A 21249-nucleotide genomic window follows, 5' to 3' on the forward strand; every position below is an offset into this window, starting at 1 on the left:
CTCGAACAGTTGTTTTGTACAGATTTGTTCTTTACATTTGAAGTATTTTAAGCATTTGAAAGTATTCAGTTCATAATGCACTGAACTTCCTGAGAAACTAATGGCCACTATGGCAGGACAGAAAAATATGTGCTCTTTATGATACCTAAAAACTGCATAATGAGGAGTTTCATAACTTGTACCTTTCACCAAGTACAAGTAGAATGATCACTGGGCTGGCCATGTAGCAGGCATAGGAGGAGAAGATGAATGCATATAGGATTTTGGTGGAAAAGCCAGAAAGAAACTAGAAGATCTAGACACAGGTGGGAGGATAATATTAAAATGGACCTTAAGATACACAGAATGAGATGGTGAGGACTGGCTTCATCTGCATCAGGACAGGGACCAGTGGTGGACTCTTGTGAACAGTAACGAATTTTTAGGTTCTGTAGAATGTTGGGAAATTCTTCAGTGGTCAAGCAGCTGGTGATATCTCAGAAAGGGCTCAGCTACATGGAGTTTGTTAGGTATGGTACCTAAAGGTTCATTACTGTGTTCACACATGCCCATTAAGGCTGTGTAGCCTGAGCCAAACAAACCCAGTCGAAACTCTTTCAAATTATTTCTTTAAAATCTGTCTTAATAAGATTCTTTCATCTGCACTCCCAGGTGGTCCGTCTCAGGCTCCCTGTCCAAATTTTGTGTGCATTTCTCATTCTAACATGTATGCTACATGGCCTACCCACATCACTCTCCTTGAATTGATCAGTCTCCCACACAACATACCAAACTGCTACAGTGTCTACAACCATATGTAAGAAACTCCCCAGATGGATAATGAAAACTAACACAAGGTTGTCACAAAATATTTAGTTTCTTTGCCCAAGAGAACTGACATACATATATAACAGTAAAATTCTTGTCTGTAAACATGAGTACAAAACTCTCACCATTCTTTCTTTCACAGCAGCAATTACTTTTTCAGCACTTGTTGCATGAGATTGAAGAATCCTTTGTAACCTTGAAATATGTTTATCATACATGACATTTCGTCAGGTTCAGTGGAATTCACTTACAAGAATCTTAGTGATATAACATGTTAGTTCTAAAAAAATCTGTGTACCACTAGTATCCAACCGGGAATAATTCCCCAAATCTGTATGGATTTTTGCTGCTACATAATTTCCTGGAAACACTGTTTGGTTTACAAAATATAATAATTTCATCTATATTACATCTGCTTAAAAGAAAATGGAAGTGCTACATCACAAGCAACATTCAACAAACTACAATTGCCTTGACTCACTTCACAAAAAGAAAGCTCTTCAAAATCCAGTCAACACAGTAGCTGTTTCCTGTGCACAGAGAGAGACAGACATGGAGATCAAAAAGACAATTAGCATTTCTGCATATCTGTGATATCTGCCTAACAGTGGACATACAGCTCACCTCAGGTTCAGCCTTTATTTCCTGAATTGTTTTTGGTACAGAATCCTCTTCCTCTTCTGCATCTGACACTTCCTCAGCTTTTATATTCAAGGCTTGATTTGCATCATAACATGGTGGGTATGTCTCACCATATGGACCCACTAAAACATCCTCTGAATTTGTACAGTTCTGTAAAACCATCATATCTGTCATGGCTGTACAACCCCATTACATGAAACAGTGTACGCTAGCTATCCTTGCTATGGTTGTTTTTTGTTACATGTAACTCATAGCAATTGTTTTGTACAGATTTCTTCTCTACAGCTTTCAAAAGCATTACAAAGTACCTGGTTTATAGCACAGTGACCTTCCTGAGAAACTAATGGCCACTATGCCAGTACAGAAAATATCTACTATTTATGTATGGTACCTAAAGGCTCACTCATTACTCGATTCACACACACCCATTAAGGCTCTTTATCCTGAGTGAAACAAACACAGCCCAAAGCCCCTCCCCCAATTATTACTTTAAAATCTGTCTTTATTGTATCCTATCTGCACAAATGTCTCCATGTGATCCCCCCTTTCTTCAGGTTTTCTGTCCAAATCTTTGTACACATTTCTCATTCTCACATATGTGTTATATGACCTACCCATAATCACTCTCCTTGAATTGATAACTCTCCTATAATAAGCAAACTGTTATAATGTGCATAAGAATTATGCACAAGAAACTCCCAAGATGGATTATGAAAACTAACCCTAGCTAGTAGTTACTATAGGATTCTGACGAGGGTGTATAACACACAGAGATATTGGGTTTTTGGACTGGTCCAGTGATTGAGGCTAGCTCTTTCTAAGGGACCCAACAGAATAGGTGTTTTCCCCCACCTGAGGATGGAAACAGGTCCAGTTTCTGGAACGTCTTGTTTTTGTTAGTTATCTTTAAAACCAGGACGATGGATAAATTCCGAAAACCCAATATCTCCAGTGCTTGAGGCTAGCTCTTTCTAAGGGGCCCAACAGAATAGGTGTTCTCCCTCGCCTGAGGACAGAAACAGATCCAGTTTCTGAAATGTCGTGTTTTTGTTAGTTATCTTTAAAGCCAGGACGATGGATAAAGTCCAAAAACCAAATATCTCTGTGTAACCCTAGCTAGTCACAAAACGTTTAGTTCTTTGGCCATGAGAACTGACATATGACAATAAAACTCTTGTGTACACATAAGCACTCACCATGCTTTCTCTCACAGCAGCCCTCTGTAGCACAATTCTTGGCATTCCTGTTAGAAGAGAAAGCAAATGAATTCACTTACAAGAATCCTAGTAACATAGCCAGTACCTAACTGGGAATAGTCCACTTACATTCATTTCCATCTTAAATGCAACTTTATTTATAATTCGTCCTTTACTTAGAAATATGAATTAGAAATTGCTGCATGTTTCAGTCTTCCTCGGGCAACTTGTCAAAACTGTTACTTATTTTCAATGTAATTAAGATGATACAGTTGTATTAGAATATTTCCATGTTTTCTATGTTTGTCATCCAATCATAAAATAAGATATTTGTTTGAGAACCCCACTATTAACATTTTCAGGTGCTGCCTTCCTCCTGCAGCATCAATGTGTTCTCTAATGTGTAAATGCTGTGCTGTATTAATGATTTTGTTATTAATTAACATTGACAAAATGTTACAGCTGTTTAATTTACTTACACATGTCACTTTGTACCTTGTATGGATGTTGCTGTGGTGTTATTACCTTGTTTTAATCTGTAATATACAAAATATGTTTCATATTTGCAAATTATTTTCTTTTTATGTATATATACTTATATGCCCCACTGGTGTGTTGTTGGATTAGTTGTGTGTGTATGCATGTGCTGCTGACGTAAACTTCATGAAATGTCTGGAATATGTGGTTGTATATATTGTTCATATGTAAGTTACCACTACTGATTCTATAAATGTAATATTTTTATAAGATATTTAAATGTCTAACCCTCTTTCCCGTTTTTATCATATTCATGGTAATTGTTGTTGTTTCTGATGGCGTGAATGTTTTCTTTATGTCTGGTTGTAAATAAAGTTGTATTTAATACAGAACTGAAATGTGTATAAGTGGCACATTAATGCAACAGACGCTGAATTACAATATTGGGAGCAACTGCTCAAGTTTGTAAGGAAAACATACTAATGACTGTGTACAAGCACATATTCACTTTTTTTTTTTTTTTTCTCACAGCAGAGACTACTATGAAGCTGACTGTCTTATGAGGTGTGTTGTCTGAAAGGCTGCTACTTAAGCTTCAAATGTAGCTGGGGCACCCATTTTGAAGGAACCTGTTTCTTCTAAAACATCGATAACAGGTTACCAGACTCCACGATGTTACATCCTAGACACTGTACACTTAATCTGCAAATTAATATCGCGGAGCCGGAAATTCTGTATATCCCGCAACTTCACCATAGACCATCAGCTGTCATAGCTGTCTTTATTATAAGTCGGACTGGTATATGTAACAGGCGAGAAAGGTTATAAACTGTAAAAATGTGCAATCTAATAGAAACATGTGGCTCAAAAAAAGCGCTGAAGAAAAATCGAAAGTAGAATTGGCAGCAAAGGAATAATATCAAAAACCGCACCGAGATTGCTTCTCAGAATTTGTAGAAGTCGAATATACATCAAGTGATCTAATAAATCCCTAAATGATACTCAAATTACTTGCATAAACACTCAATTTACATACTTCTCATCCCAAAACACCAGCGCCTACTTACCATTACCTACAACGGAACATTCGAATTTCTCCATTGATTAGTACTCACTTTGTCCACGTAGAGGCACAACGAGCAAGATGACCACCATCGCCTGGATAGCCTGGATCGGCCTGGATGACTTGTGACCACGGCAGATTGTGCCAACTTCAGGCAATTCAGTGTTTTAGGCCGGGCGCAATAAGTGAAGGTATGTGGTGATAAAACTAGCAGTGCACGGGTACCACCATAAAATATGTAAAAACATGTATTATCACGACCCAAGCGAAAACTGCGTGTGCTCGTTATGATTGATTGATTGATTGATTGATTTATTTATTTCGTCACTGTAGATCATTGTACATGATATAGGACAAATCAAGTTAATTCTGAATATTAACAATTTAATATATGAGTAAGATTAAAATTACAATAGTTACAATTGTTTACAGTTGATTACAATCTAGAATTAGTTAGATATTCTAATATGTGGAGAATTTGATGGAATGAAAATTGGCAGGGGAAACCGAAGTACTCGGAGGAAACCTGCCCCAGCGCCACTTTGTCCATCACAAATCCCACTTGCCCAGATCGCAGTGGTGGGAAGCCAGCGACTAATCGCTTAAGCTATGTCGTGGCCTGAGAATAATGATATTGTGACGTGCTGAGCCATGGATCACCCCTACCTCCCCAGCGGTACGTGGCGGTGACGCAACGTTCGCGTTACAACGGTAATAGGCGAGTTCCCGCCCCGCCACTCCCCTCCGCGGTGACGTCACGCGGTAACGTAACGCGCAACGCTAACGTACCCGTAATCAATTTCCTACTGTGACGTGGCACTCATTACGCCACAGGCAAGCACTGCAGCTATATAAGTGAGCTGCACAGTACGTTACGATCAAATGGGATGGAGATCAATCCCGTGTGGAGGCGGGGTCGAATACCTCCACCGTGACCCTGCGAGTCGTAGGAGGCGACGAAAAGGGAAGTCTCAATTCTGAGACCGTAAAATAGAGTCGCGAGTCCCAAGGGACTCGGACCCGAGTAAGACTGTGCTGGCAAGGGCCAGCAGCATATATAAAAGACAGACCCGTCCTCTCGTCAGAGAGAACGCCCCACAAAAAACAAAACCGTAACGTTCAACAGTAATAAATATCTGGTCATGAGCACCAGAAGGGGCTCGACACCAAGACTTACTGACTGACTGACCGTCAGTCGCAATTTGACTTAGACTTAGACTTAGTTACGATCAAGTTCTACTGTAGCAGCCGCCTGACATCGAGTTCCAGTGTGGCTACCGCCGAAGACATTTCCGAGTTATAATGTGGACATCGCTGAGTTAAGTAGTCAACGAGCGAGTGCGTTATCAACAGTTCTCCAGTCAGCCGACTATAGTTGGAGTATAGCAGCCGTCGCGGAAAGAAGATCCGGACGTGAGTGTGATTGTGATATTGGGAGCGTGTGATACAGTGATACCTAGCTCCCCTACTGTCAACGTGTAGATTACTGAATACAGAGTGAGCTGATTTGCGCATAGGGTTATAAATCGTGAAACCCCGCAACAGTGTTAACAGATTAATGCGATTAGGGTTATAAAGTGTGAAACCCCGCAACTGTGTGATAATTAATTGTAGCCGTTATTTGTAGATTGTTAAATAAACCAATTAACCATCTCTACGGCGTCTTCGGTAACGCAAACACGTTACAATATGGATAGCTAGTGTAATGTTCACTGCAGATTGGTGCCCTTCTTGATCGATGGCCTGGTATTCTCGATCTCTCTCTAAGCGGCCTACGTACACGTCCCTCCATCACATGATGTCCTTTCTATCATATACCCAATATGGTGTCTTGATTCCTTTAAGCAGAAGAGAACTGCGCTGTATACATTCATAGCATGCTGGTATAAGCTCAACACGTCAATTATTCTTGAATTATCTGGTCATATTGACGTTGACTAGGGTTTATCCCCAAACAAGAAAAACTCATCTATACTATAAAAACAATGTTCAAGTAGAAATGTTTTCAAAGTCTTTTTAAATTTATATAGTGCTGGTATATCTTTTATATATTGTGGCAAGTGGTTTAAAAGACGAAGTCCAATATTATTGAAGTTGTTTTTACACATACTCGTCCTACATGGAACTATGAATAAGTTGTCTTTCTTCCTTGTATTGTGTAAGTGTACTGCTGAATTAGTAATGAAAACATTCAAGTTGGATTTCATGTAAACTAATATTTCATATATATACAAACATGGTAGAGGTAATATATGTAACAATTTAAAATATTGTTTGCAGCTGGTGGTTTTTTGTATTTGCATTATAGCTCTAATAGCTCTCTTTTGTATCTTAAAGATCAATTTTGCATTCGCTGAATTGCCCCAGAATATCAATCCATATGATAGCAGGGATTGAAAATACGCATAGTATAAAGCGAGAACTGTCTCTAATCCTGATACTTTTTTGACTATTCGTAAGCCAAAACATATTTTACTTAACTTACTGTAGTTCTGCGATGTATACCACATCACAAGATGTAAAAACAACCATAAATCTCTGTGTGATTATAGCAAAGGCTAAAACCCAGAATCTATGTAATGCACATTGTCCGCTTTTCTGTTAATAATAAAAAAAAAAAGTGAAGGTAGTCTGATCCGGTCTGATCCATCTGATCCTAAGCTAATCTTACGGAACGGTGACACCGCCGCGTGTGGGATAACGCCTCGTAGGCCTCGTGTAGTATGCACATTGGATATGAGTATATTGTGATAGAATCGGGAAAGACACTGACTAATAAAAATTTTTGCGAAGTTTTATAACCTGTCAGCAACAACTGTGATCCTTGCCGTCCTTGCGCTGCTTGCGCCTAAGTTGGTTGCCGCCATTTGGAAATGTCCGTCGGTGTTAATCGTGTTAATGGTGTTACGACTAGTGTGAAGAATGATGTAGGTAGAGTAATTCGTTTGCATATTGACAGAACCTTGGAACAGTAAATATTGACCTTCCAGGTATATAATATATTTCATAATTTTGGAGGGAGAAGTTGTGAAATATGTATTTCTATTCTATTTTTCTTCAAGTTTTTGTTTAATTTTATCGGTATGTGGTCTTCGCTTCTGTTCAGAGGTGGCAGTGATATCCGAATTATAGCTATATTGTAGAATGCTTTGGTGCCTCTTGGTCAGTGAAATTGTGTTTTTCTCATATGCTATTTCGAAATATAGCTCCATCTGAGATGTATTTACCTGTACACGAAAACCGCAGCCCCACTGGTTTGACCTTGGTTCTAACCAAGAGTACAGTCTTCGTTGTTATAATGCCATTTTGTTCGCAGAGCGCCAAGTGTTTCAGAGCGATCTCCGGATTCCATATTCAGTATTTGAAGAGTAAGAAAATAAATCAAGAGATGAAGGTTAGAAACTCAGCTCATTTCAGCATGTGTCCTGTTTCTGGTGGTTTCTTTCTTGGCTTACATTTTTTTCTTGAGAGTGGAGGTGATGGCCTTCACTGAAACGTCAGGCAGGCTTTGAACTACGCCTTCATACAACCCCAAAGATGCACTCTTTCATAGTTGCAAGTAAAACTCATATCCAAGTATTTACCATATTTTCATCTGTTATCATCACACAAAACGCACTGGTGTATAAGATGTGCTGAGACTCTTTTTTAGGCTATTTTGAGGGACAATCTCATCTTGGGAATTAAGAAATGTAGCAGTTTTTTTGCCATGAAGCAGATCAAACTCAAAAGTTGACTGTCTACTGCTGTACAGCAGTGTGTAGCTTGAATTTAAGAACTTTATAAAATAATCATACGTGACATGTGACTTTTTGGAGATGAACATAAATATGTCAGTTCATTAAAGTGTGTGTTCTGTTTTGAAATGGCGTGTTTTTGCCAGTTAGCAATTCCACCACAGATATCTTGATTTAGAAAGTGGCACAATCATGGTCTCTGAATATAATGGATCTAGTGATTGTGGACCTTAAGTGATTTTCTCATTGACTTTATCACTTGTAAATAAGAATATGATGGATGTAATATACTAGGTGGGTCCCTTGTCACCACAGGATGGAGTGTCCTTAGGTTGCAGATAGGGGACACAACCTTCACATATGGAGGTTAGCTGTGAATATATTAAGCAGTCCCGGACAACTGATAAGTGGTGATCCTCCAGCTTGGTGGGTGGGCGTGATGCTAACAGCTCCTTACTGTAAAATGTAAGCTTGTTAAAAGATCACAGGAAGCCTCAGATCTGGATGGATTCTTTGGATAAATGAAAGAAACTGGATATGAGATTTGGTACTCTGAAAGTTAGATGTATAAGACAGGTTTGCTCATAAATATCAAAATATAAGTTACATTTAGTGGCAGTACAAGAAGTCAGATGGGACAGAGGTGGCACCAAAATAGCAGGTGAATATATATTTTTCTATGGAATGGGAAATAAGGATCATGAATTATGTACAGGTTTTTCATTCATAAGAGAATCATATCAGCAGTTGAGAGGGTAGAGCTTGTTTGTGATAGGGTGTCGTACATAATACTAAGAGGTAGCTGGTGTGGTATTGTTCTGAATGTTCATGCCCCAACAGGATAAAATTGATGATATGAAGGACAGGTTCTAGGAAGAACTGAAACATGTATTCGATAAATTCCCTAAATACCATATGAAAATTTTGTTAGGAGATTTCGGTGCCAAAGTAGGAAGGGAGGACACTTTCAAACCAACAGTTTGGAATGAGAGTTTGCACAAAATTAGTAATGATAATGGAGTTAGAATAGTAAACTGTGCCTTGTCCAAAAATCTTATTGTCAAAATTACTATGATCCCACATTGTAACATTCTAAAGTTTACTTGGACATCCCCTGATGGAAAGACGCACAACCAAATTGACCATATTATGAAAGACAGGAGATGGCAGTCAAGCATACTTTATGTCTGATCACTCAGGGCTGCAGATTGTGATGGCAAAAGTTAGTGAGACACTGTCAGTGGGTAAACAAGCAACGCGTGGAGCTCATGGAGAGGTTCAGTATCAAGAAATTAAACAAGGTAGAGAGTAAAGAGCAGTTTCATGTTGAAATCTCAAATAGGTTTGCAGCTTTGGAAAACTGAGGTGGATATTAATAGAGCTTGGGAAACTATTAGAGACAATATAAAAATTTCAGCCAAAGAGAGCCTAGGTTATTATGAACTGAAGAAGCATAAGCCATGGTTTGGTGAAGGATGCTTAGAATTATTAGACCAAAGGGAACAAGCCAAATTGCCATGGTTACAGGGAATATCTGAAGGACGAAATTGATGAACTCGTAATGAACCGTAAGAACAAGAACATTAGAGTCCTGTATAGTGGAATAAATGAATTTAAGAGGGGTTTCCAATCTTCAAGTAACTTAGTGAAGGATGAGAATTGTGATCGGCTTTCAAATTCCCACAGCATTTTGAATAGGTGGAAGAACTAATTCTCTCAGTTATTGAATGTACATAGGGTGAGTGAAGTTAGGCAGATAGAAATGCATACAGGTGAGCTGTTAATGCCTGATTGTAGCCCTGTTGAGTTTGAAATTGGCTATTTCAAGGTTGAAAAGGTACAAATTGCCAGGTAGTGATCAAATTCTGCTATAACTGATTCAAGCAGGAGGTGAAATATTACATTCTATGATCCATTACCTAATTAATTCTGTTTAGAACAAGGAAAAATTGCTTGATCAGTGGAAGGAGTCTATTATTGTACTAGTTCACAAGAAGGTTGATAGAACTGCTGGTAGTAATTATCGGGGGATATCACTGCTATCAACTTCATACAACATTTTATCCAGTATTCTTCTCCCAAGGTTAAGTCTATGTATAGATGAAATTTTTGGGGATTGTCAGTGTGGACAATATTAAGATGGATCTTGTAGAGGTAGGATGGGATGGTATGGACTGGATTGATCTGGCTTAGGATAGGGACCTGTGGAGGGCTCTTACGAACAAAGTAATGACCCTTTGTGTTCCATAAAATGCTGGGAAGTTCTTGAGTAGCTGCTTCTGAAGAAGGGCTCAGCTTCATGAGAGTGAGTGAATGCATATGGACCTTCAGTGATTTATGTATTTATTGTGCCGTGCCACCAGAAAGCTGGAATGGTTGAGGAGATCATGGTTGATTTCGTAGGCATCGAATGATGTTCCTGCTATAGCACTGCAATTGGAATGCATCCATTGCTATACAGCGGCTAGCGATCGAACAGTGGACTTTCCACCATACGCACAATTTGTTGGAAGCAGCTATTGCATAGCAGTGGCCGAGGTTAACCTATGATGTCATAAGAAGGAGATGTCCCTAAGAAAGACGCCAAAATAATGACGGTCTAAGGACCAAAGAAGAGGCATAGGGACTGAAACCGCCGAAAGAGGAAGGAATGGACCCAAGGCAAGGATGCATGCCGAAAGAAGTTGGCCGTTGCCTGCAGAGGGACAAACCGCTGTGAGAAAGTGGCATGACAGATGAAGGAAAACAGCAGGAAGATGACCTGCTGTGTAAAAGAATCGGACCAGACTCCAATCTGCAGGAGGAACCTGGAAAGGATGGACTCCCAACTGATGCACCAGGAAGCACCAAGGAAACCAGGGATTGAGCCTTTGAGGGCCAGCTATGGCTTGGAAGCAAGGGGGAATTCAATAAGACCCTCAGAAAGGCAAATGGACTGGAAATAACAAAGCAAATTGCTGGATCTCCTGTCCCATTGCAAAGAAGTAAACACTGGACACTGTGAAAGGGTTGACCCCCTCCAAAAGGAAAGAAATTTTTAAATAGCTGCCAGAAAGCCGGAATGGTTGTAGAGATCATTGTTGATTTCCTAGGCAACGAGCGACGTTCCCCCTACAACACTACAATCAGAATGCATCCATTGCTGTGTAGCGGCTAGCAATCTAGCAGTGGAGTTTCCACCATTACACATGAATTGTTGGAAGCAGCTTTTGCATAGCAGCAGCCGAGGTTAACCCTTTGACATGGTATTCTCTATTGAGTCCCTGTGCATATTATAAAATGTCCAGCTTTAAAGAGACGGATCGAGTTCTTAGTGTAGCTCCAACCAAAGCAGAAGCAAAATTTTGTCCAACAAAGGGAACAGAAGACTTCACCAAGATTAGAGGTGCAAGGAGTAGTTATAACAGTGAAGTTGCGAATGATTGTACTTGTGAGTGTAACAGAGACTGTCCAATAAATATTCATTCAAATCCAAGACCCACACAATTTCTTGTTGCATTACATACAAAACACGTGACTATATGTATATGGCTGTCAGCAGAACAAATAAGTAATCAGCTCATCACCCGATTTGTGTAAATTGAGTTTATTATCTATGTTAAAATTACACAGCATGTTTCGGCTTACTTGGAGCCATCATCAGGCGATACACTATTTAAAGCTATGAAATATTGAATTTTAATTATAATAATAAATATGGATTCATATTTCAAATTGTTATAAAATAATACAATTTAATCTACGAGGGTTGTACTGAAAGTCGTGAGCAACAATTTTTTATAAAGTAACATGCTTTATTATTGGCAAACCAAATACACCACCTCAATATACAGACCTTTCTTTATTTTTCCACAAAATCGCCACTTCTTTGTACACATTTCTCCCAGCGTTCTGGGAGTTTGAAAATTCCCCTTCTGTAAAATTCCGTTCCAGCCATCCAAAGACACTGACGCGCTGCTTTCTGAATTGCCTCCCTTATCTCAAAACGTCCACTCAGCTTATCCTTCACAAATCCTAAAAGATGGTAGTTGGAGGGTGCCACATCAGGGCTATAGGAGGGGTGTGGAAGAACTTCCCACCCCATCTTTGCAATTGCTTCCAATGTGAGGCAAGCGGCGTGGGGACGAGTATTGTCATGCAGGATGATGATGTTACGTCCCGGACGTTTATCGCGCAATGCACGACAGCTTGTGCACCGTCTGGACATAAAAAGGAATATATTGAGAAGATATGTAATGAGATTATAGAATTTCAAAGGACAGGACATTATGATGTGATGTACATGAAGACAAAAGAACTAGGATGGAAAGAGAACCATGGGATTCAAAATATTGACATCAAAGACTCCCAGGGGAATAGAATAATAGATCAGAGGCAAGTGCAGAAAATTTGGGAAAATTATAATACAGAACTATGTGAGTGACGTAATCAGCCAGAAACCTTGGAAGTGGAACCGGAAGAAGAAGTAGATACAGACGAGAAAGGACAATATATTTTACAAAGTGAAGTGGAAAAAGCTATCAGGACATGAGGAATGGAAAGGCTACAGGAGATGATGATGTACCTGGAGATGTGCTAAGTTACTGGGAGAAGGTGGTTTGATAACACTGACAAACTAATAAACACCATTTATGAAACTGGGGAGTGGCCCAAGGACTTTAAAGAAGTGACAGCGATTGCCTTAAAGAAAAAGACAAAAACTACAAAATGCAGCNGGGCAAATTATTCAAACTGTGAAATATGCAGATGACCTTGTGTTAATGGCTAAGGAAGAAACTGTGCTACAGGGTATGATCGACAGTCTAATCGAAATTGGAAAAAACAAAGGTAATGAAAATTTTGAGACAACCAACCACAGTCACAGTAAAGATAGACCAAAAACAACTGGAGAATGTGAAATGTTTTAAATATTTGGGTAGCTTGTTAACAGATGATGGAAGGTGTACTTGTGAAATTAAATCTAGGATTGCCATGGCAAAAGCTGCATTTAGCAAGAAGAATCTTTTTACCAGCAAATTGGACTTAAATTTGAGAAAGAAACTAGTGAAATGCTACATTTGGAGCATTGCTTTGTATGGGGCTGAATCTTGGACACTTAGGGCAGTAGATCAGAAACAATTGGAAAGCTTCGAAATGTGGTTTGGAGAAGGATGGAGAAGATCAGTTGAACCGATTATGTGAGAAATGAAGAAGTGTTATTTAGAGTCAGTGAGCAGAGGAATATCCTACACGAAATAAGAAAATGGAAGGCTAATTGGATTGGTCATATCTTGTGCGGTAACTGCCTTCTAAAAGAAGTTATTGAAGGAAGACGAGGAAGAAGACGTAAGAAGATTCTGGATGACCTTTGGGATAGAAGAGGATATATTCATTTGAAGGAGAAAGCTCTATCGCATCAAGTGGAGGGACTGTTTTGGAAGAGACCGTGGACCTGTTGTCTTGACAGATTACAGATGAATGAATGAATGAATGAATAATTTTTTGTGCATTTTAATATCCTTTTGTTATTACCAAAACAGTAACTAATTAAAAAGTTCCCACATTTTCTAGACAATCGGCTCATACATGGCGGCAAGGTTGTCCGCCTTACGCACTGGCCACCCTTTACCCCCAAGAATATTTCTGGTACTCATTTGTGACGGAGCCTGTGTTGACTCCAGGGCCATAGTGCGGCTGGAAGGATTAGGTCAATTGAAAAAAAGTCCAAATTATCAAAACAGTGCCCTATCTTATATATCAACACTATATAACTTATGTTGAATATTCGCAGATTATGTCTTGTTCCCTGATGGCTGTTGAATTATTCTTAGGTACTGTCTTGTCCCTGATAGTGTTATTCTGTTTTGTCTTCATTACCTGAAACATAGTTTATCTTTTGAATTCATTTGTACATTTATTATTTGATTTGTATTTTATTATTTGTTAATGATGTAGTTTAACTGTACCTTGTGATTGCTCATTGACTTTACCATTTATAAGTTAAGTTTAATATTTGACCGTTTTTCTTCAAGTGAATTAATTGAGTTGATGAGGCAGTGTTTCGAAGGTGGCTAATTTTTATTGGCCAGGGCTGAGTTATGTGCATGTGAGAACTGTCTGTGGAACATTTTGGCACCACCTGAAGTCATGACGGTGAAGCTGTTCAGAATGTAAAGTCTTAAGAGGTTCAGTTCCATGTTTGGCATTGTATCAAGTGGGTGTTGTCATATTGTCCTCTTTTTCAGTATGGCCTGTAAGTTGGATGTAGTGTTTTTATGTGATTCTTTCCTTAATAGCTTTGCCATGTTTTCTACAGAAGTAGTCTCTTATTGGTAATATTATACATATTTAAGAATCCTGTTGCATTGAAGTATCACTCGTGCTTTCTCTTCCATCTATAATGCAACACACTTTTTTATTTCAGATGACAACAAAGTGACATTCAACTCACTGAAATGTCAGTTAAAACATCTTGTTTGCTCTGGCCCTTTTTATGAAGAACTGGAGAATATGTATAGCTGTGTTAATTTTGCCATGAATTATATGACTCTTGGGTAGGTGAAGATAAAATTTTCCCTTTGCTAGGGAATGGATCAGTAAACACGTTTCTGAAACATTCTTGGAAACCAACACATTGCGGGACGACGCAAACACGTTTCCATAGAGATAGATTCTTGCAAACAGCTCGTCACTGGATGATAAACAGATATTTCCATGGATATGAAATTGAGAGGTGTTTTCTCTGTCGGTCCATCTAGAAGTCATCAAGCCATGCCTGGAATGATATGGATGTCACTGTGATCTTGAGCTTTAGACATAAGTTGCTACTGGAAGAAGATCTTAATACTAAACATCTATTTTGGAATAGTGTAGTTTCCAACCTTTCAAGAGAGCAACTACTGAATTTACTGCATATAGATGATTTTGATATTTAAGCACCACAGTATCTGACTCTTTGCTCTTACGGGAAATGTTAACATGCTCAATATTCTTGTGCACAAGAATATCCGGCTAGTCATTGTCTCTGCCATTCTGGACTCAGATCATCTACGAATTGTTTTCCACTTGCTGAATGATGATAGAACTAGGAATCTTTGGACCCAGTTGACAAATTCACAGACTGGGAGCAATTTCAAAGCTTGGCCTCTGAATTTCAACATATTATAATATAATATTCTAAATTTAAATGTAAACATCATCTTAGTAATGCCATTTAATTACAGTATGTATCCATTTATTTAGAGAATTCAGTGATGACAGATATATTATCGTGGGCCACCTGATGAGGAGGATGATGATGGTCTGGACAGAAACATCAAGAAGTATATATAATAAAATAGAATGTTCAAATTTTAATACCAGTTGTATTAATTATTGTCTTGGAAGGATTGTTTGGATAAATGACATAAGCTAAAGAAAATGTAAATGAGATTTGGGACATGGAGTGTAAGAAATCTGCATAGGGTTGGTTCGTTCAGGTCAGTGGCAGAAGAAATGCCAAAATATGAGCTAGATTTTTGAGAGTACAGGAGGTGAGATGGGACAGAGGTGGGACTCAATCAGCAGGTGAATACATTTTTGTATGGTAAGAGGACTGAGAATCATGAATTTGGCATTCTCAATAGTTTCCATGATTACTGATAAGGTCATCAAATTAATAGAAGAACAAAAACACGCAAAGGAAAGTGACAACCAGTATAATATGTTCGACCTTGTAATACAACATCAGTACACGCCCACACTAACATCACAAACACAAGGAGTATAAATACGTGGTACAACACAACCTAGAACAGTAAAAACACAGCAGGCCACAAACACATACAGGCCAACATTAAAGGATGAAATAACAAAAGTTTTTTCAAAACATAATAGGATTGCCGAAATAATACAATATACCCATAATATATTTGCAGAACCCTCTTCTCGAGAATGACAAGGTGGCACACATTCGGCCCTCGTCAAAAAGAAATAATAAGGGGGATGATTCCAATAGAATCTTATCGCACTAACTATAAATATTTAGCGGCCTTCGTAGTCTAGAGGTAACGTTCCCACCTCATGACTCGTGGTACGTGGGTTCAAACCCAGTGGAGGTCGTGGAATTTTTAAGGGCGGAAAAATTCAGGGAACAAGTCCTCCAGGAGGGACCTTAAGCCGTGGGTCCCGTGTCATAGCTTTATGGCATGTAAAAGAACCTCATATCTCCAAAGGAGGTTACTGAGCCAAATTCAAGGACATTTCCCGCCCAACAGTAGTCTCTAACTCCTCTGATAGATGGGGGAAGCATTATAGATACCCCCAAGCCAGTAGAGGCCTAACTCGCTGGCTTGGTCGGGACTGATGGTACGCACCGATATCGGTAAGGTATAGAGACTGGTAGAATATCATAGAGGGAAGCAAAATGGACCAATACTGGTCTAAGTGCATGGGGAAACCCACCATCTCCAATAACTAACTAACTATAACTATTTTAATGTATTGGAACAGCCGCTGTAGTTCTAAAGACTTTAGATTTTACACCCAATTGCATATTATTTATATTGTATGTTTTTAGAACATGTACTGTAATAGTGGCTTCTAACTGTATTGATGTAAAGGTGTCCCCCTCTGAAGATGATATCTGAAGACCGAAACGTGTAAGGGCATGAATAATTGAAATAAGAAAAGAAATCTTAACCGGTCACACTGGATGGAACTAATTAACTTTTTCATAAAATTGAAAGGAGTGTTATGCCCCAAAATTCGAGATAGTAGACGAAGCCACGGCCCAAAAATGTTCGCGCCTAGCGAACAGTGTTGCACAGTTATTGCCGCAACTTGTAAACATCAGTAATGGCAAGNGGAGATTGAACTTGGCTAATGCTTGCTACCATTCAATCCAGAACCTTTTGTCTTCTTGTCTGCTGTCTAAAAACATAAAAAGTAGTATATACAAGATTATAATTTAGCCTCTGGTTCTGTATGGGTATGAAATTTGGTGTCCTATTTTTACTGAAGAGAGACGAAATGAACGGAGATTGATGAAAACTGCATAAACTGCCAAACATAATTAGAATGATAAAGTCAAGGAGAATGAGATAGGCAGAGCACGAATGGGGGAGAAGAGGAATGAATATAGGATATTGATGGGAAAGCCAGAAGGAAATACCACAAGGATGACCAAGACATAGATCAGTGGACAGTGTTAAAATGGATCTTAGGAAGATAGGATGGGATGTGATGGACTGGATTGATCTGGCCCAGGCAAGGGACTAGTGGAGTGCTCTTGTGAACAGGTAATAAACCTTCGGGTTCCATAAAATGCTGAGAAATTCTTGAGAAGTTGCACAATTTGTCTTCTCAAGAAGGGCTGAACTCCTTGATATTATGAGTAGTAATTACATAGTAGCCAGCATGGTACCTTTAATTCTTTTATTACCTCTTGTTGAGTGCAGTGTATGTGTTTTCTTGATGCTTTTGGTTAAAAAACTTACATGTGTCATGAGTGCCGCATATTATTGTATACAGTGTAGCAACTTACATGAATGATTTTATATACGAGAGTTTGAACTTTAATAGTGGCAACACTGCTGTAGAGGTGCTGTAGAGGTGTCGCTTATACCACACGTTAGTTACATACCTACCTTACCTCAGAGCAGATATACTCTCCCTTCCCACATCATGTGCATGCACAGTGACGAGAAGAACAGAGCCTCGTGTTAGCTGGCGGTCTAATGTAGTGTTGTCACGATGTTTTCAAAACGGAAACAACGGAGATGGATAAAGGTTGAATGTGACAGAGGCCGTACAGCACAACAGTGTTATCAAGGTCTTCAAGAGGTTTGCGGGGAATCTACATTGCCTTACAGAACAGTGGCAAGGTGGGTAAAAGCCTTCAACGAAGGACGCAAAAATGTGGCAGACATGCGTCGGCCAGGTCATCCTAGTGTCAGTGAAGAAGTGTGTGCTCTTTCCGTGTTACTGGAGAGTGATCGATGCCATACAATTCGTGAGCTGTCCTGAGAGACAGGATTAGCGTATACGACTGTGCTTCACGTTCTGAAGGAACACGTGGGCATGAGAAAAATTGCATCACGATGGGTTCCGCATGATTTGACGGAAATGCAGAAATGGCTACGATATGACGCTGCTCATAACCACTTGGAATGCTATGAGCGCAAAAGAGAGACTTTCTTACACTGGATGAGACATGGGCCAAATCGTACGAGCCACAAATGAAATGCCAATTGAACGAATGGCATCATTACTGGTCACCACGAAAATCAAAAGTTTGTCAGAACCCCAGAAGTGTGAAAGTTATGGTGATTCTCATATACGACTGTGATGGTCGCGTACCGTTCCTCGACAGCAAACCGTCAATGCGCAGTATTACTGTTCATTTTTGGAACACAATCTGCGACCAGCTTTGAGAGAGAAGTGGCGACACTTTCTGCAGAACCCACCCATCATTTTGCAGGATAATGCTCTGCTGCATGCAGCGCAAGCTGTGGCTGATTTGTTTGATTGATGGGGCTGGGAAGTGCTGTACCATCCACCATATTCCTTGGACTTATGCCTTTGTGACTTCGACTTGATTCCTAAGATGAAGGAACCACTTCGTGGCATTCGCTTCAGAACTCTTCCTTCAGGCAGTAGACTGCTCCATTTGAACTGTCAACACAACAGGCTCTGCTAAAGGTATCCTATGACTTCCACATCGCTGGCAACGGGTTGTACACAATGCTGGTGACTACATTGAAAGACAGTAAAACTTTGAAACATGCGTCTATTTTGTATCAGTTGTACATAAATAGTTGTCACTATTGAAGTTCCAACCCTTGTATGTAGCTGGTGATTGTCCTGTGTGACTAAAGAAAGTTTGGATGCACGGAGCAAATGGTGAACTAATGAGCAATCCGTGAAAATGTTGTATTTATATGACTGTGCTGTACATAGTTATCAAGTGCTTAACTAATGTTTAACAAGATGCTGAAATTCAGTTTTCTTTCCCCCCATATTAGTAATTCGTTGATGTATTTCAGGTCTACAGTGTGGGCAGGATGACCAACATTCACCATTTGCTGAACTGTTCAGAAGCAGTCCATTTGTTTCATGAGTAAGTCCCAGAAGCTGGTGCTCTGATAAACTATGGTGATTGTGTGGACACTAAGTCATCTCACATGCAAGAGAAGAATGAGAAACGTATTGTCTACTGGGTAGTTCTTGAGTGTGGAACTTGGTCACTTGCTGCAACTGATTCTTCTTGTGAACCTTGTTCACTTCCCAATGCACCCCATCATGAAGGCCAGTACGGATTGGACCATGGGCTGTGGCAGGACAATTCCTGATAATATCAGAGCAAAGTCTACATTTCACACCTTGTCCAGCTCTGGGCAGAGCCAGAAGGCAATATATCATCACCCTCTGAGGATCCAACAAACACAAAAGAAAGGAAACAGGCCCACGAATTGGTTCTCCAAAGGATTACGCTGGTCTGTTGAAGGTGTGGCGTAGCTGCTTTGCCGAATATACCTCTTAGTACAGCTATACATCGATCCACTGTGACATCATCAGCGACCCTTTCTGTGATGGCAGCAACCTTGTCTGCCAGTAATACAAGAAGAAATGGTGCACATTACAAGTTCCAGAGCAGTAACCACTGGCCACTGCTTGGTGTTGTGCTGTCATTTCCAAATGATCTTCGTTATTTATCTGATGTTGACCGTGTTCTTTTGTGAAAATGACATATCAAATGGAAATATTTTATACAATTCTTGGGTATTTGAGTATGGGGCCAGTCATTGCCATTTCTCCAACTGCCTCTCGAATAAGCTATGAATGGAAAGTAATTTTTGAGGTAAGCTTTTGACAATATGATTGGAACATACTGAGGGATGATATAAGAATAGCAATTTGTTGCAAGGTAATCAAAGATAATTTTTTCCATTTCAGGGAAACTTCTGGGAAAAGTAATGGAAGCTGTGGTTAAAGCTTTACCATCCATAGCAGTGGTGTTGTGACAGTTGGAAGACATCTTGAATTTAACTAATGGTGAGTAGCGTATTGTCATGTGTTAGTGACCAGACATGTTTGCATTGATTATTGGATTTACTGAACACTTAAAATAGTCTCATTATTTTACATGCTTTAGAAACAAATATGGCATGCACTAAATCTCCGTTTGTTATAGTCTTCACTGGTTGTTAGGCTACGTCAAAGCCACATTGGTTTTATAATTTACACGTACAGTACATGGTATAATCGGGTATATGTGTGTATGTCTATATATACACGAGGCCTCTTTGTCAGTCCAGGTTGAGAACAGCAGATCATGCCATATCTTAAGTAGCTCATGCTACAATGGCAGCCTAGTTGCTTGAATGGTTGTATGCTTGACCACTGCTAAGTTTAAGCCTCTGTTGGTGTGATAAAAGTGGTAATTTGGAATACAGAACCTCTCATGTTTCAGATGTGCTTTGAAAACAGATCTATGTGTAGGTTTTGCACCTCATTACTGAAGCTCATAGTGCTGCCTCCCAGTGCCATTTGCATAAAATGCTACGATTTTGAGATGTCCCATTGGTCCTCATTATATAGTTTCAGCATTTACCTCATATAAGACATCGTTTGCAACAGTTCCTTCAGTGATGCATGATGTATATGTTGCTTACAGAATTGAAAAGCCCCTTTGCTGTCCATGTATTGTAATGTGTGATTCAGTACCCATAGATATGACATCCCCTTTGACCACTCTAATTCTAGGCTTCCAACACAATGGATCCACGGTTATTAGCATATATAACTTGATATCAAATATAAGTTACAGTAGGTCATGGCACAGTCCAGGTGGCTAATCAGCCTACCCATAGTGTTGGACTGGGATCGATTCCAGAGCATGTTATGGGCAAAGTGGTATTGGGGTGGGTTTTCTCTGAATACTCCAGTTTATCTTGGCCAGTTCATAGTCCACCATTTGCTCCACACCTACTATATGTTTCCAATAGTTGTTGTGGAGGGAAGACCAGATTTTCTTTGTGTATCCAAAAGTTCCCGAAATATATTAATAAAAACTTGCCTGGATCTTATTCTGCACCATCACCTTCAAAGTAGTCCCCTTGGGAGCGCATACACCGATCCCAGCGTTTCTGCCACTTTAGAAATGTATCCAAAGTCTTTCTTTGTTAGGATGTTTAGTACCATCTGCGTTTCAGCTTGAATTTCCTCAACTGTATCAAATTTTTGCCCCTTCAACTTGATTTTCATCATGGGAAGAGAAAGAAGTCCCATGGAGCTAAGTCTGGTGAGTATGGTGGTGGGGAACAAATGCCATCTTGTTTTTAGCCAAAAATTCCTGCACATTGTAAGC

The 21249-nt window shown here is 39.5% G+C and overlaps 1 protein-coding gene and 1 long non-coding RNA gene across 9 annotated transcripts in view; one reads left to right on the forward strand and one right to left on the reverse strand.

The window, feature by feature from the left end:
• The window catches only part of LOC111861765 (gastrula zinc finger protein XlCGF52.1), a 16060-nt gene extending 11729 nt beyond the window's left edge, over positions 1-4331 (reverse strand). For 2 of the 5 annotated variants that reach the window (XM_023846601.1, XM_023846600.1), the window contains exons 1-3: positions 4238-4331; positions 2646-2692; positions 1432-1599 (exon numbers count right to left, since the gene is read on the reverse strand). In XM_023846601.1, coding sequence (XP_023702369.1) covers positions 1432-1599; positions 2646-2692; positions 4238-4277 — 255 coding nt within the window. In that variant the 5' untranslated portion in view covers positions 4278-4331. Of the gene's footprint in view, positions 1-1431; positions 1600-2645; positions 2693-4189 lie in introns of all 5 variants that reach the window. The other 3 variants (XM_033750444.1, XM_023846603.1, XM_033750445.1) reach the window with 3 other exon arrangements.
• Positions 4332-6127: 1796 nt separating this feature from the next.
• Positions 6128-20065, forward strand: LOC111861766. Of its 4 annotated transcripts, XR_004512721.1 has the most exons (5): positions 6128-7175; positions 7502-7579; positions 14326-14455; positions 18926-19740; positions 19836-20065. It is a non-coding gene; the product is annotated as an uncharacterized LOC111861766 (long non-coding RNA). The 4 variants fall into 4 exon arrangements; XR_002842307.2 differs by lacking the exon at positions 7502-7579 and having other exon boundaries at positions 19836-20062; XR_004512720.1 differs by lacking the exon at positions 14326-14455 and having other exon boundaries at positions 19836-20061.
• Positions 20066-21249: the final 1184 nt, after the last annotated feature.

This window comes from Cryptotermes secundus, unplaced genomic scaffold, assembly GCF_002891405.2.
Source record: "Cryptotermes secundus unplaced genomic scaffold, Csec_1.0 scaffold383, whole genome shotgun sequence".
NCBI lineage: Eukaryota > Metazoa > Arthropoda > Insecta > Blattodea > Kalotermitidae > Cryptotermes > Cryptotermes secundus.